The sequence below is a fragment of the Lontra canadensis genome, unplaced genomic scaffold (genome assembly GCF_010015895.1).
Source record: "Lontra canadensis isolate GAN:19392208 unplaced genomic scaffold, GSC_riverotter_1.0 scaffold2, whole genome shotgun sequence".
In the NCBI taxonomy this organism is placed as follows: domain Eukaryota; kingdom Metazoa; phylum Chordata; class Mammalia; order Carnivora; family Mustelidae; genus Lontra; species Lontra canadensis.
Genome location: NW_022630996.1, coordinates 40,115,443 through 40,130,474, shown reverse-complemented (window position 1 = coordinate 40,130,474; position 15,032 = coordinate 40,115,443). Strand labels below are relative to the sequence as shown.

Sequence of the window (15,032 nt, the reverse complement as noted above, 5' to 3'; positions counted from 1 at the left end):
TTATTGAATTTATTGTGCATCTACAAGGTGAACGTTAAGGAGCAGACACTGGTTGTCCTCAGATGAACTTGGTGTAATCCTTGCTGGAGGAAACTGTTGTGGAGATAAGTCAGGCTCTTTAATGGTGATGTGTAAAGAGCACTATGGGAGCACGAAATAGGAAACAGCTAATGGGGTCAGAAGGAGTGGGAGAAGGCTGCACAGGGGAGGGGACATCGGCACTGGATCTTGGATTGACTGCAAGGAGGAAATATTATGTTCAAAGGTGAAAAAGAAACATGAAATGGTGTAGAATAGTCAAGAAGCATTGAGGTTTGTGTGTGTGAGTGAGAGGGGAGAAGACAGAGAAGATGGGTTGCCAGGAGGTGATATGGGAAAGATTGACTGAAATTAGGTTGTGAAAAGCTCGAGTCCTACATCGGAGATATGGCCAGCAAAAGTGTTTAAGTAGGCTGGTGCCGCAGCTTTCTTGAAGAACTCTTGAGAAATGAGGAACTTTACCAGTGAGCTGTGAGTACAATATTTTCAGTGGGAATAGTTTCTAATTTCCAAGATAACTGTAGATGCATTAACCACAGGAATGTGCTCAACTGTAATTCTAGTAACCTGAATGAAGTGGCATCATTTCCTTCCTTTTAACCCATATGATTATATTTAGCAGGATTAACCAAGACAATAAAGTGGGAGGTGAGAAGAGAGACACTGACAGTCCATGGCACCAAGAATCAGAACAGGAAGGAGCAGGATCTTTGAGAGACACCCAAAAACTGTTTCTCACAGTCCAGGGTGGCACCTGAGAAGACATTTATTGTCTTGAGCATTTTACTATGATATTAAATGAATAGCTATAAAATTCTTACAGGGATGGTTCAGGGCTCTGTTGTCTAAACCCAATATTAGAGAGGATGACAGAGGTCTGGGTTGGAGGAGGAGAGCCCAGTCCGGTCAGACTGATCTTGCTGCTCTGTATCCTGCAGACCTGAGTCTAGAACCCCACTTGGAGGCGGGGCTGCTTGCTTCCTGAAAACGGGTGAGTAGCTAAAGGCCACTGAGGATCACATCAGTGTGCAAGCTGCCTTTCTACCCACTATAAAGAAAGTTGCCTTGGAAGTTGAACTTGATCCAAACTTTGGAGAGATTATCTCTCTCTCAGCCTATTTCTTAACTCTGGGAACTGTTGACCAAGGTGAACTAAAATCAAAGAATGAGTGAGTGAGAGTTGGTTGTTTTGATAGTTTGATACAAGTATCGTTCAACAGTTTTTGAATTACAGCTTTCTTCCCTAATCTTAATCTGCCCTGTTTGGTGTAACCCAATCTAGAAAGACCTATGCAGGCAACATGACCTTAAGATGATCACTAATCAATAACTTCGAAGTGAATTAATGGTATAGTCCCAGGCTTTTGTAGGTATGAAGATGGTGGTGATGACAGTGACCCAAGTTAGTGGTATGACTGTAATTCTCAGGATCACATGCCAGCATTAATAACTTCTTTTAATGTCCTTAGAAAGGATATTAGATACAGTTTATTTTTTGCCATGTCATTTTCCACTAGAAAATATTTTTACAGTAAGACTGTAGAGGCAGTGTGGCTTAGTAGGTAAGAGCCTGGACTCTGAAACCAGATGGCCTGGATCTGAGCTCTTCCACTTCAGTGGTATAACTTTGAGCAAGTTACTTAACCTCTCTGGGCTTCAGTTTCCTCATCTGTAAAATGAGGATTAATCATCCTATCCACCTCCTAGACTGATAAGGATTAAATGAGTTTTCTGACAAATGGCAGTGCTGTATGAGCACTAGCCATTATTAGTAATACTTCTGTTAAAATCAGGCATGGGAAGTAGCCACCCAAAATGAACGCTACTCTCTGAGCTTCATATTTAGAACTATACACTATAGTAAAAGGAGAAAAAGTACATGTATGCAGTCGGCCTTGTGCTGGGGCCTGTGTCATCTCATACAAGACTCCCTACATCCCTGTCCACTAGAGGATAATCTCTATTTTAAAGATGAGGAAGCTATGGCTCAGAGAACTTAACATGCTCTGGAGGATAGGGAGCTGATCTGAGCTTGAGTCCTATTCTGGTGCTCATGGTTTCGTCTGTACCATGGTTCCCTTTAGAATTCTTCTGGCGTAAGTAGCAAACTCTGAAAAAGCAGAATTTAAATGTACACGTCACAGCTGGTGTTTTCACAATGCTCTGTGCTCTCTTCTCCCTTCCCCTCTTGCGAAGTTTGTCTGAGATGGTTTCTTGTCTTACGTGGTTCCTCTTTCACTGTACAGCTATACTAAGGAGAATGTTATGGAGAGAGAGGCCATTGGCATGGTCCCTGATCTCCTCTCCAGCCCCACCATGTTCCCTCTAATACTTCACTGTCTCCTCTGTCATGGAGCAGCCTACTCTCTTAGTAGAATTCAAAATACTCACACTGGTATTCTAGCTCCCAAGAGCATATGGAAGGAGGAGTGAGAATCCTTCTAGAATCCTTCCTAGACCTCTAGAAAGCTTAGTCTCTTTTGGAAGGTTAGAACTTTTGTTATCCTGTGAATGTCTCAGACACCTTTTTGGATGCAATTCATGGATGTTTACATCTGGGAAGTTCTGAAAGTCTTCATAACTGCCCGGGCATCATTAAGATGCAGACAATTCCAAGATTGCACAACTCGACTTGTAAACGCGTGTCGGGATGACCCTGGCTCTTTATAGAGAAACCCATAAAGTCTCCACAGCTTGGCAGTTGGACAGAATATAGATTTGAAGATAACTTTTTGGGACCTTATGGGAATCAACAACCTTTTCCTTGTATGCTCCAACTTTTACTTTCATTTGTGGTCCACTGCCCTTCATCCCTCATTACCACACCCTGAAATTATATAGGTATTTATAAGAACATATATTCATATACATTGGGTTGTTTTTTTGCATATTGTATTCCAAGCCCATGCATGCAGAAAGACAATTACCACTCTACCTCAAGCTCACGGAGTATGCAATCAAGGCTCATTATGCCCCCAGTTCTCATCCCATTCACACCCTTTATGTCTCAGAACAAGAGTGAATGGAGAGCAAGGAACATTTCAGGATATGAAGGGAGTGAGAAGTCAAAGGAACATGCAGAGAAATTGGAACCAAAAAGCGAACAATTTAGGTGAAAATGGTTTGTGGAGTTTTCATCTTTGAAGTTTGAGAAATTTTACTTCGTGTTGGATCTGTTTCTTGAATCATGATCCCTTGGGTCTGGCATAAAGCTATAATTTTCAGAAGGCTCATTTCTGTAAAAGCTTATGGTTATGGAGAGAAATCAATGTCTGTAGGCCCATGAATCAGAGTCTAAAAAGTCTGTTTGGGTATTTAAGGTCTCATGAAATGTAACCAGGGAGAGACTTGTGGAGTATCCGAGCCGGAAACAATCATGGAAACAAGGTGGTCCAGCCCCCTGCTTTTAGGGATGAGGCTACAGAGCTGGGGGAGGTTGAATGATTTATCTAGGTCCCATGACTGCAAGTAAGGTAGAGATCCAGAACAAGGACAGACCTTCCAACCACTAAGCCAGTGTATTTCCAACATTATCACACATTACTAATTGTTTGGAAGCACTGAGCCAAAGCATGAACCATGGATCATGTAAGTGAGAGAATCTTAGCAATAGAAGAAACCTTGGAGGTCATGTAGCCCCATTTCCCTCCTTGATGCAAAAATCCTCTTGGTGACATCCTTGACAGATGGCCGCTAGTCTCTACTGGCTTAACTCCGATGCCAGAAATCTCAGTGCTTTATAAGACAGCTTGTTTTGTCTTTGGACAAAAGATTAAATTTGTATTTTTAAAGGATCAGTCCAGAAGGAGTGAGGGTGGCTAGAGGTGAATGGCATATTTTTAGTGATGGTGAGGAATTTTACTCTCCTTATCATCTTAAATTGAGGATAAATATGCTGACCCTGAAGTGTCATTGCAAGGATTAGAGCTGAGTTTATAAAGCATCTACCATAGTGGTTGCTTCAAAATAAGAGCTCAAATTACAGTCATCATCGGCTTTTATCATCATGATCCCATTTTTTTGAAATTATGCCCTCTGGAGCAGCATAGACTATGTCTAATCCCACAAATATTTGAATGCAGTTAGCATGACCCTCTAAGTCTTTTCTTCTTCAGACTAAATATTCCCTGGTTCTTCTACGGTTCTTCCTATGATGCATTTTGGATGCCTTCATTGCTTTCATTCCCTGCTATTTGTCAATTTCCCCCTTAAAATGTGGTGGCCAAATGTGGTCAGTTCAGCATGCTCTCCAGTGGAATAATTACTTCCCTTGATCTGGACATTGCACTTATCCTATAGTAACGTAGATTTATGTTAGCATTTTTGGAGGCTAGATCACAAATTTGGCTCAAGTAAAAACCTGACTCTACTACCCAGAATATAAGCTGTGCCTCCCAACATTGTGTCAACTGTAGATTTGACAAGCATGATTTTTACATCTTTATCCAAGCAGTTGATAAAAATGTTGAACAAGAGAAGGCCAGGGGCTGAGCCTCAAGGAATACCTCCGATCCTTCCCTGCATATTAACCCCCATCTGCTGGTTTGGTGACACTGCTTGGCCAGCCCCAAATCTTTGCACCTATACTAGCAAAAATAACTCTGCAAGATGTGGTCACTCGTTGTGTTTTTGAAATTGGATATTTAATTTATCCAGAGGTAAAATGCCATTCTTTTTATCAATGAAGACAGGTTTTGAACCCATAATTGGGAAAATATGAACTCAGAAAATAATTTCATGTTTGAGTTACTATGTAATGTTTAAAGAAAAAAAATAATCTTCTCTTAATATGAAATGATAATGCTTGCCTAATTGTTTATTTTTCCAAAACATTTTGAAATTACTCTCTGGGTCTGGGGGAAGGAGTGTGGAGAATTTGTGGGTTTCGTGTATGGTAGAAAGAGGAGATTATTGAAGAATTAGAATACAACTTTTAGGAGCCTTTTCCATCTCAGGTGGAGGTCACAGAGACAAAGAGATGTCTTAAATTTTGGTGGGAGAGGATATGAGTTATAGTCCTGGATAGTTTTTAAAATTCTTTTTAATGATTCTCATTAAAGAGGTCGTTCTTTCTTTCATTTAACACGCTTCCCTCTGAAGAAATCAAACCAGCTTCTTTGTTCTACAGCACAGATTGGTTTTTCCTGGTGTTCATGCTGGATATAAGAAATAGTTGTTGCCAACCTTTGTGTCAAAGTGCTCAAAGATTCAAAGCTCACTTCTTGGCATCTCCCTCCAAGGGCTCATTTAATATTTTCTCAAAGGCTTTACTTCCAGTCTACATCCCAGGTTTGTGGGTTTCTTCTTAGCTCTGGTCCCTTCTATTTCTCTAGCCCATAATCAAACAAGCACCTTAATATCCAAAACTCTATTACCATGAGCCTACTTTGAGATCTCAAGGTAAATAGACAAAAGTTAGCACTCTCACAAGTTGACCAGAGAATAAAAGACCTCCTCATACTGAATATTTTAGGAACATCATTTTATAGTTTATTTACTTACTCAGTATTTATTCAGCACTTATTATATGCCAGTCACTGATCTAGGCAACAGAGGCAATGAGGAGTAAAATCAGATTTAGTCTCTTCTCAGATTGTGCTTATGTTCTCTAGGAAGAAACATGTTAATCAAACCAAAACAGTTGTGAACTTATAAAAAGTACTGCAAAGGAGAGGGTGCCCATCAGTATAGAGGTCAAGGAAGTCTTCCTCATGTGATGCTTAGTCTGAGATTTGAGGGTCGAGTCAGGGGAGGGCACAGGTAGCAGAAAATAGCATACCTCAAGCCCCTGTGCTGAAATGGAGGTGAGCAGTATGAGGGCAAGAACATGCTAGAAAATTGGAGTGAAGAGCGGAGAGCAAGAGTGAGAATAGCGTAAGATGAGCTGGGAGGTAGGAATGGTCCCTTATAGGCCTTGTAGGTCACACAAAGAATGCTCTCAATGTCTTCTGAACCATGAAAGTCATCTAAGAAGCTTGTAGGGTGGGGGTGGAGGTATGTGGTTGAGTAAGGAAAATTGTATGATGTAATTAGTTTTGTCTTTCAAAAAGATCACCATGGCAAAAGGAGAAAGGGAAGCCATAGTGAGTGACAGACCAGTTAGGAGACCACTGTCTAGTCCAGGAAAGGAGATGATGCTGGTTGGGTGTAGGTTGGTAGAACATAAAATGGAAAGAGAATGAAAGATAGAAAGAGATGAAGGGTGTGTAGGTTGAATTTGCAGTAGTTGGGGTCTGCCTATGGGAGTGATGGAAAAGAGGTATCAAGGGTAACTCAAGGAGAGTTCATACATTTTATATCCTTTTTTAAAAACAATTTAAAGATTATTATTTTAAATTTCAGATTATGTAGCTCTATTCATACATAATCCTTGATAGCACAGCACAAGAGAAATAATTCTAGAGACTTTTAAAAAAATTTATTTATTTGACAGACAGAGATCACAAGTAGGCAGAGAGGCAGGCAGAGAGAGGAGGAAGCAGGCTCCCTGCTGAGCAGACAGCCCAACTCAGGGCTCGATCCCAGGACCCTGGGATCATGACCTGAGCTGAAGGCAGAGGCCTAACCCACTGAGCCACCCAGGTGCCCCAAGAGAAACAATTCTAAAAGGAAAGTCTGAAGTCCTTCTGTGCCTGAGATTTATTACTGGCAAAGTAGATGACTGTGAGCAAGATGGAAAATTGTTGAGTATCTCTGAGGATCCAAACAACGGAGAAAAAATAAATATCTGTAACTGTTGACTTCATCAAGGCCTCATTAGGACCCAGGGAAATATGTTAAGGCTTACTTTCAAAAGAAGTAACACAATTATCTTTATTTTCATTATTATTTTAGTTCAAGTCTCTAGACCCTATAAAAAGAACTTAAGCGTATCCCTGCACTGCCACTCCAACACAAATCACCATTTCCTTTCATCTTGCTTTGACCAACCCCAATATTTTCCCACGTCAGAAAAACCTTCCAGTGTATAAGAGGAGCCTTTGGACCACGTGTGTGTATTTAAGCCTGTTCATGCCTCTGGGATCCCACGATAACACAGTCGGCTCACAGTCTAAGCCAGGTGCCCAGTTTCCATCTGGACTCCTGACAAACTGTGTGGTCAGGATTTAGAAATCAGAAATCTGGGAAAGGCGCAATGTGATGGACACAGCCACCCCAAATACCATACATGTTATCACCATCATTTAACACATAGTGCAGGAAATCCTGTTCTTTGCAGAAGAACTTCAAAGAACCACTTCTGGTTCTCCTGGGTAACATTTGTTTTTTTCTTTGCTTACCCCAGAGCGCAGACAGATATATATTTTCCCTCTAGTAAATTGCTAGTGACACTCCATTTCTTTCCTGCCATCCTCAGCCCATTGTCCAACTGACCTCTCGAATTTCACTACCCTTCTAAGCTGAAGAGCTGTGCTTAGCTGTTTACAGAGGCCCACTTACTTGGCTTTACCCTGTACTTTCCCTTTCTTTTTTAGGCTCTGAATTTCTTACCTTTTAGCTCTGCCATGTTGATGAGACTTCCTCTACCTCCATGTGAATCCTCTTCTTTTGTCCCAGTGACTTTTTTTTTAATAGGAAGAGCTGTCTTTTAAGACAGCTTGACCTTGCATGTTTTACCTTACTTTTGCATTTTAAACAAAGAAACCTTCATTCATGTCATCAGAAATAAGCACATGATGTTAGTTCCCTTAAGTGACTCAGATGTCTTATTTATGCCTTCACTAGTTTATTTGTGCGACGTACGTTTGCTGAGTGCCTACTGTGTTCCTAGCACCACGAGAGAGAGCTATGAACACAAACATTCTGCGTTCTAGAGGAAGACCGTGAACAAGTGAATGAACAAGCAGTCATTGTTCTGTATTCCATTATTCCATTAAAATCATTAGAGATTGATTTTATGGAAATGCAGTAGAAAGTTGCAAATTTTGCTCTTGGCATTGGATTCCAGACACCCAGTCATCTGTTCTAGTTATCCATCCTCACTCTCCAGGTAGCTGAGGCTGGGTCATGAGTACCCAGATTATGATTTGGAAAAGTAGTAGTTTCCTGGTGGAAAAAAATAGCTGATTGGTCACTCTCCTAGGACTGCAAAAGAAACAATAACCCAGTGTGAGTGTCATTCAAAGCAGGTTGCTGAGCAGTTCTGCAGTAAATCATAGTATTGTGCACTTACAATGGAAATCATTCTCAAATGCAGTATATATCACACCAAGTCAGGGAAGATATGCACCAAATGTCTCTGATATAAACCTCACATCAGGATGGCGACAGAGTGATTAGTGAACTTTAAGGTATTTTCTTATATGCTTGACTGTTAGGGTAGATAGTTATTTTTCATCTGCTAATAGTTGTAAGTTATAACAAGATGGATGGATCCATGTCTTGCCAGAAGCCATAACTCTTTACTTAGTTGACATGACCAGATTCTCAATTTCGTCCTCTGAGAGCTTAAGAGCACAATAAGACATTGACTTCTTCTGACCTTCCCCTCTGTCTTCTCTGGGCAGAATATCTCGATGCATAACACAGTTGGTGGGGCCATGGCGGGGCCCGGAGCTCACCAGCTTGGCAGCACCCGGATGCCCAACCATGACACCAGCGTTGTGATTCAGCAAGCCATGCCGTCACCCCAGTCCAGCTCTGTCATCACACAGGCACCTTCCACCAACCGCCAGATCGGGTAAGGAGACTTCCTCGGCTGTCTCTGGGGCCTGGTTGGAGCTCAGAGAATGTTTTGGAGTTTCTCCTTGTTTCTGGTGCTCAGACTGGATGAGACAGAAGTTGGTGTTCCTGGTTGGTGTGAGATCACCTGACATGTAGAATGATGTTTTAGTGGGAGAAGGGAGAGGAGTCCCTATGGGGTGGAGACTGTTTTGTCCTGGACTTCAGGGGCCAAAGCAAGTCATTCTGTGCCATCATTTCTTCAGACAAGATTTGTGACTGTGGAAAGCACCTTGGATGTTATGGAGAGGAGAACATAGTTTTCAGGCCAAATGCTTAAGGATGTAGAGGGAAGTTTCAAGAGTTTACTTCCCTCCCCAAGAGTGTGTCCCTTGGTTCCTAAGATCTGCTGAGCACATCACCTGGGCCTTTCATGTATTTCCAGTCTTCCTTCCTTTGATGATTCTTCCTTGCTTCTTCTCCTTGTTAATACTTCTTTATTAGCTCTCCCCTTCCTCTGTATTGGCCCAGGCTCATTCCTGGAATAGACAAAACAAAACAAAACAACAACAACAAAAAAACAAAACAAAAAAAGCAAGCCCTTTCCCCCTCATTTATGTAAAAAAGACAATAGTATGATATTGAGCAAAATTGGCAGAAAGGTCCTGTCAGAATCCCAGACACTCTGTATTATGGGATGGAAAGAATTTTCACTTCTAAGTCTCAGGGGACAGCTCTAGCCCCTGGCTATTTAGAGTGTGGTCTGAGGACCCGCAGCCTGGGCATGAGCGGTGAGCTTCTCAGAAATGCAGAATCTCTGGCCTGCTTCCTTATCTTCAGGATGATGGTGGTGTGTCTTCTTTCCACCCTCACAAGAGCAGAGTGAAGAGGAAATAAAAGATTTAAGAGCAGTCGAGTTCTCAGGAAGAAAAGGTAGTAACTTAAGCCAAAGAGCTCTGATAAATTTATATTGCTGGAAGCTGAGAACTGCTTGCGGTACGTTCCCAGAATTCTCTCTTTAAAATAGGAAAGCGAATTTGTGGTGTTTGGTATGTGCATCAGAATTTAGTGTGAATATTCAGTTGAATATTGGATATGGTGATTAAAAAAAAGAGCATTAAAAGCTGACCCACAATTTGCCAGTGTGTCTTTCCTTATTTTTGTTTTTGTTTTTGTTTTTTAAAGACTTTATTTTTAAGTAATCTCTACACCCAACATGGGGCTTGAACTCACAACCCCAAAATCAATAGTCACATGCTTTACCAATGAGCCAGGCAGCTGCTATCCCCTCCCCTCCTTTATTAATGCCTGTAGAATTTCAGATCAAGAGCGAGCACCAGGAACGACATTGGCTTCTTCCTTCTTAGAATGCCCTAGAAGAGGGGGTACTTTGTCTCTCAACGTTTCTCAGCTTCCCAGATGGGCTGTGATTTGTGAAGACCCATCTTAACAAATGAGTGCTCTGGGCAATGACTGTTTTGTGAGTCTGTCATAGGTACATTTGGTTTCCCTTTTAAGAAACAGAATATTATTCTGGCCATTTGAATGCTTAGCTTTGTTGGAAGAAGCCAATACTAAATGAGCTAGTATCCCTGTGAAATATTTCTTTTCTTTTCAAATGACTATGGGAGCAAATATTGCCACCATCTAAAGCAAAAACCTATAATATACTAAGAGGGTGGGGTGGGTTCTTTAAAGACCGCATCTAAATCTCACTGGACTCCTTTGCTTTAGTGGCTTGGCTTTAGGCAGACAATTCACAGTTAGGCCAGCTAATTATAATTATTTTATTTTTCTTTCAAGGGGAAAAAACATAAAATGTGTTGGAGTTTACTAGCAATTTTATAACATTCCTTCCCCCCTGGAGTTCTCCTGCCTCCCCCTCAACCCCCAACCCAACTACCCTCTTGGAGGCCCTTAGTATTCAGCCATTGTTAGTACAAGGCTGGGTTTTGTGAAACAATCTTTTAAGGGTTAGCACTCAATTCTGAGATGGGTGTTGACTCTGTCAACAATTTACCCAGCTGGCCCAGGGCTGTATCATTGGGTGACATTTCCAGGCTATGTCACTGTGCCTGGATGGTTGGGAGTGTTTCTCTGGTACATGGGACCTCCCAACCCACTCCATCTTCTCATTTACTCCCAATCCTGGGGTGCTGTGTGTCTCTCCTGGTGTGTTCTAGGAGATAATTGTCACTTTTGGGACTCTGTGTCATTGCCAAGCTTGAGGGAGGCTGTTTCTTTTCTTCAGATCCTTCCCTGTCGTGCTTACCATGTTGATTCCAACCCACACATCCTGTCATTTCCATTTTCCCCATGTGACCCATGCAAAACCTTGCCCGGATGGCCACGGGGGCTCAGCAAGGAACAACCCAACCCATCTCACCAGTGGATTCAGAATGAAACTCTAGGTGGTAACATTTGGGGATGGTTGACTCTTTTATTTCTCCCAGCAAAGAGGAAATGAGTACTTATTTTAAAACATGAGTTTCCTCTGGAGACTGTGTCTTTAAATGAGCATTTGAAATTGCAGATAGGTTTTTTTTTTTTTTTTGAGACTGCACAGAACCATATTGTAGTAATATTCTGATTTTTATCACAACCTCAAATATTTAAGTGTCAAAATCTGGCCAAGCCACCTGCAAATGTTTGCCATGGCTACTGGCCAACAAAAACAGCAAACAGCAATGAAAGTCTTCATTCAGGCTCAGTGCTTAAGCTGCATCCAGGCAGGGAGGCTGGGACCCACCTGTGCCCACGCACAGTGCTTTTTGCTGTGGCCGGTGGGTGTGTGTTCACGACTGGAACTTTGTGGGAGAGGGAGGGGGCCGCCTGTCTCCTGCTCCCCCTTTTTCCTTCCCTTTTCCCGGTGCTTGGCTTCTGCTGCCAACCTTTTGCTTTCTTTTCTGACCCTTCTTTTGTGCTGTATTTAAGCTTAGAGGCTTATATGTATGGGGAGTTGGTGTGGACAAGGAAAGGCTTGGAAATGGGAACAGCACTGGTGTCTGGGGAAGGTTTTTGGGGACCGAATTCATGCATTTTTGTAAGCATTTTATTTTTCTACTCTTTGAGCAGGCACTGAGCCAGTGTAGACCAAAATGGGTGGAAATGCAAAAATCCAAAGAAAGAAACGTAAAAGTAGGTAGATAAGCAGCACAGGCAACTTCCGTGTCATCCCATATCCTCCCCCACCCCCTCCACCATGCCCTATGCCCCATTCGGTCAAAGTAATGCTGTTATCCTGATAGAAACTAGAGGTAAGTATAAATATCCCAAATTGCACTCGTGTGGTTAGGCAGGCTAGAAAAACACACGGCGCTAGAGAGTGTGGGAGGCATCCCCAAACTAGAGACTACTTGTGCTTAGTCAGACTGGCAGACGCTCTGTCGGGAAGAGTGTCTTTGGCTGATTGATGGTAGCATTTTAGGAGATAAGTTTTCCAGATGGGAAAAAAAAAAAAAAAAGAGTTGAGCCATGGGCTGTGGGGGAGACAAGTGAGACAGAAAACAAGCATGTGTTAAATATAGATGAAATCGATTCGGCCTTGGACCAAATATGTGGCAGATTCCAAGCAGGATCTCTAGTGCAGTCATTTTTATTAGATATCATGTGACAGGCTCATTAATTCAGGATTAAGTCAGCAGAACCTGGGAAAAATGGTAGATAGACATGTAGTGGTCATGTAAATTCCCTCTCTGTCTCTCACTCTCTGTCTCTCTCTCTCTCTCCCTGCCTGAAATGTTTTTGTAGGAGCCAATAAGCAGTTGAGGAGGTGGCTTAGTCTTAGAAGATCCTAGGTTTCCTAAAGAAGCCTATTGCTCTTTATGGAGTAAGAGCAGGCAAGTAATCCAGGCTCACTAATTCTTCCTGAAAACCAACGAGACAGTCTAGAACGTGGAGATCCATAAGGATGGACATGAGTACAGAATTCTGATTGGTTGTGGGAGGCGCTGCCACTGTACCTCATACCTTTTCTTCCTGGATTCTTTCTGTATTCCAAATGTTCTACAGATTCTGTTCTCTCTGGGGATTTGGGCAAATAAGCAAGCTTGCCAGTGATTGGTGAAAATTACTCGATCATAATAGTTTACAATATAGAAATGTTCTATGCATAACATTAAAATATACAAGTGTTCCTACCAAGGCCCATATTTGGACAGAAGGTATCTGGCTCATTGTGGAATATTCTAGTTAAGGTATCAGGAAACTTGAAAATATGGTCACCAGCATGCATCTAGGAAGCCATATATGTATGAAATTCCTCCTTGATTTTACATCACTTATATTCCTGGCACAGACGTGTCCATGTCCGTGTGACATCATAAACCCTATTTGCATGGGCTTGTAGCCGGGCAGTGTAGACTGACTACAGCCAGAAATTTATATAAAATGTCATAGAAGGAAATCTTGTTTTATGTAAAAATAAAGAGGAGTCAATACTCATCATGAATTGTGCCTCCTCTCACCCTTTCTGCACTCCTCTCTCTCTCCTCTTTGCAATCCCTGATGCTATGTATCATGCAGAATATCAGCCATAGCTCATTGGACATTACCAAGGAAAATAATAATAATACCAATAGCAATAAAAGCTTGTTACATCTCAGATGTGTTGCCATCAAAAGCAGTGCTACCTTTTCTACCAGAGTCACATGGCTTTGTTGCAGGAGTTGCTGTTGCTGTTGGTGGTGTCCATTGAGATGGGAATGGTCATCGATCTGAAGATTTTTGTGTCATTGTTGCTCGGGGTGGTGGGGGTAGGGAATGGGAGGTCCATAAATGATGCTGTCACAGAAAAGAGCATTTAAGGAAGACTTCAGTAAGACAGCTTATCTTTCAGGAATGTGCTTGCTCTGTAAATGTGTAGGTGTGTGAAATCACTATTAAGAGTTTTCTTGAACTGGGCATGATTAAGACTACCGCTGCCCACCACAGGCTGATGTTAGTGACATCCAGGCCAGTCTTCTTTCTGCTGGAGGCAGCAGACCAGCAGGTCCCAGGTTGTCACTGGCCCATAGCCCTTTGCCAGGATAGCTTGAAGACCCTCTTGAGGAATTCAGAAGAGAAGCCATTACTTCCTGCTTTGTGTTTTGCTGAGTATCATGGCTATGAACATTGCTTTATTGTTAGAAAGTTGCTGGATCTTTCACAGCCCCAAGAACATTTACGAGGGCCCTTCAGGGGGATGCTTTCTGGGAGGGTTGACAGACTTAACCATATGGCTCCCGTTAAATCCCATGCAGAGCCTTGAGAAATTACCTCTGACAAGGGGGCCAGCAGCCTTCCACTCACAGAGTTTTATGTGTGGAACAAAAAATTAAGTACTGATACTTGAGGAAATATAAGGTTTCTTAACATTCAGAAGTTGTAATACCACATGGTATTGTGGCCAGATGAAGGGGGCAGAGCCAGAATGCCAGAGCACATGGCTGTGTATTCCAAGAAGTAGAAAAGTATCCTTGCTCTTGCCTCTGAATCTGGCTCCTGCCTCAGACTCTGCAGGCAAGCTTTGTGTGTCTTGGTACTATAGCACCTCACCTGGAACACAGCAAGCCTGGTATCTCAGCCACTTTAGAGGGGTAAAGTTAAATACCACAAACCTAGTAGCTTGAACAACAGATATTTATTTCTTGCAGTTCAGGAGGCTTGAAAGTACAAGGTCAGGGACCTTGGTCAGCAGGTGTGGTTCTTGGTGAGGACCCATTTCCTGTTGGCAGACAACTGCTGTCTTGTTGTGTGCTCACCTGACCTCTTCTTTGTGCTTGGTCGGGGGTTGTGGGGGTGGGGTAGAGTTAGTAAACTCTGGTATTTCTTCCTCTTATAAGGATATTGATCCCATTATGGGGACTCCACCCTCAAGACCTCATCTAAACCCAGTTACTTCCCAAGGCCCCACCTCCTAATACCATCACATGCGGGGTTAAGGCTTCACCCTGTGAATCTGGGGAGTACACAAGTATACAGTCCATAAACAGCTAGTGTTGTTGCGAGAGAACCTTGGAGGTCACTCCTCAATGGCTCAAACTTTTTTGTTAGAAATCTCTCGGTTACCAGGCTGTTCGTGAAGATAAAGAAGTTGCCATTTATCCAACATCTGCTATGTGCCAGGCACTGATCTAGCATTGCATTTTGTTTCCTATCATTGCCCAAGAGCCCAGGGAGGCAGACGTTCTTTGCTCCAGTTTTATTGCTCAAAGAAGAGAAGTAACTTGTCAAGCATCATTCAGCCAGTGAGATGAACAGTTTTGAGTGTAGGTCTGTTGGACTCCAAAGCACGTGCTTTCCCTCTACTCCTATGCATAGCTACCCCAGTGCTGTGGAAGACACGTGAGCTT

At 42.4% G+C, this 15,032-nt stretch overlaps 1 protein-coding gene across 3 annotated transcripts in view; it reads left to right on the top strand.

The window, feature by feature from the left end:
- The window catches only part of CREB5 (cAMP responsive element binding protein 5), a 398,292-nt gene that overhangs the window by 144,460 nt on the left and 238,800 nt on the right, over positions 1 to 15,032 (top strand). For all 3 annotated transcript variants that reach the window (XM_032872500.1, XM_032872489.1, XM_032872511.1), the window contains one exon: positions 8,547 to 8,719. In XM_032872500.1, the coding sequence (XP_032728391.1) occupies positions 8,547 to 8,719 (173 nt within the window). The remainder of the gene's footprint in view (positions 1 to 8,546; positions 8,720 to 15,032) is intronic.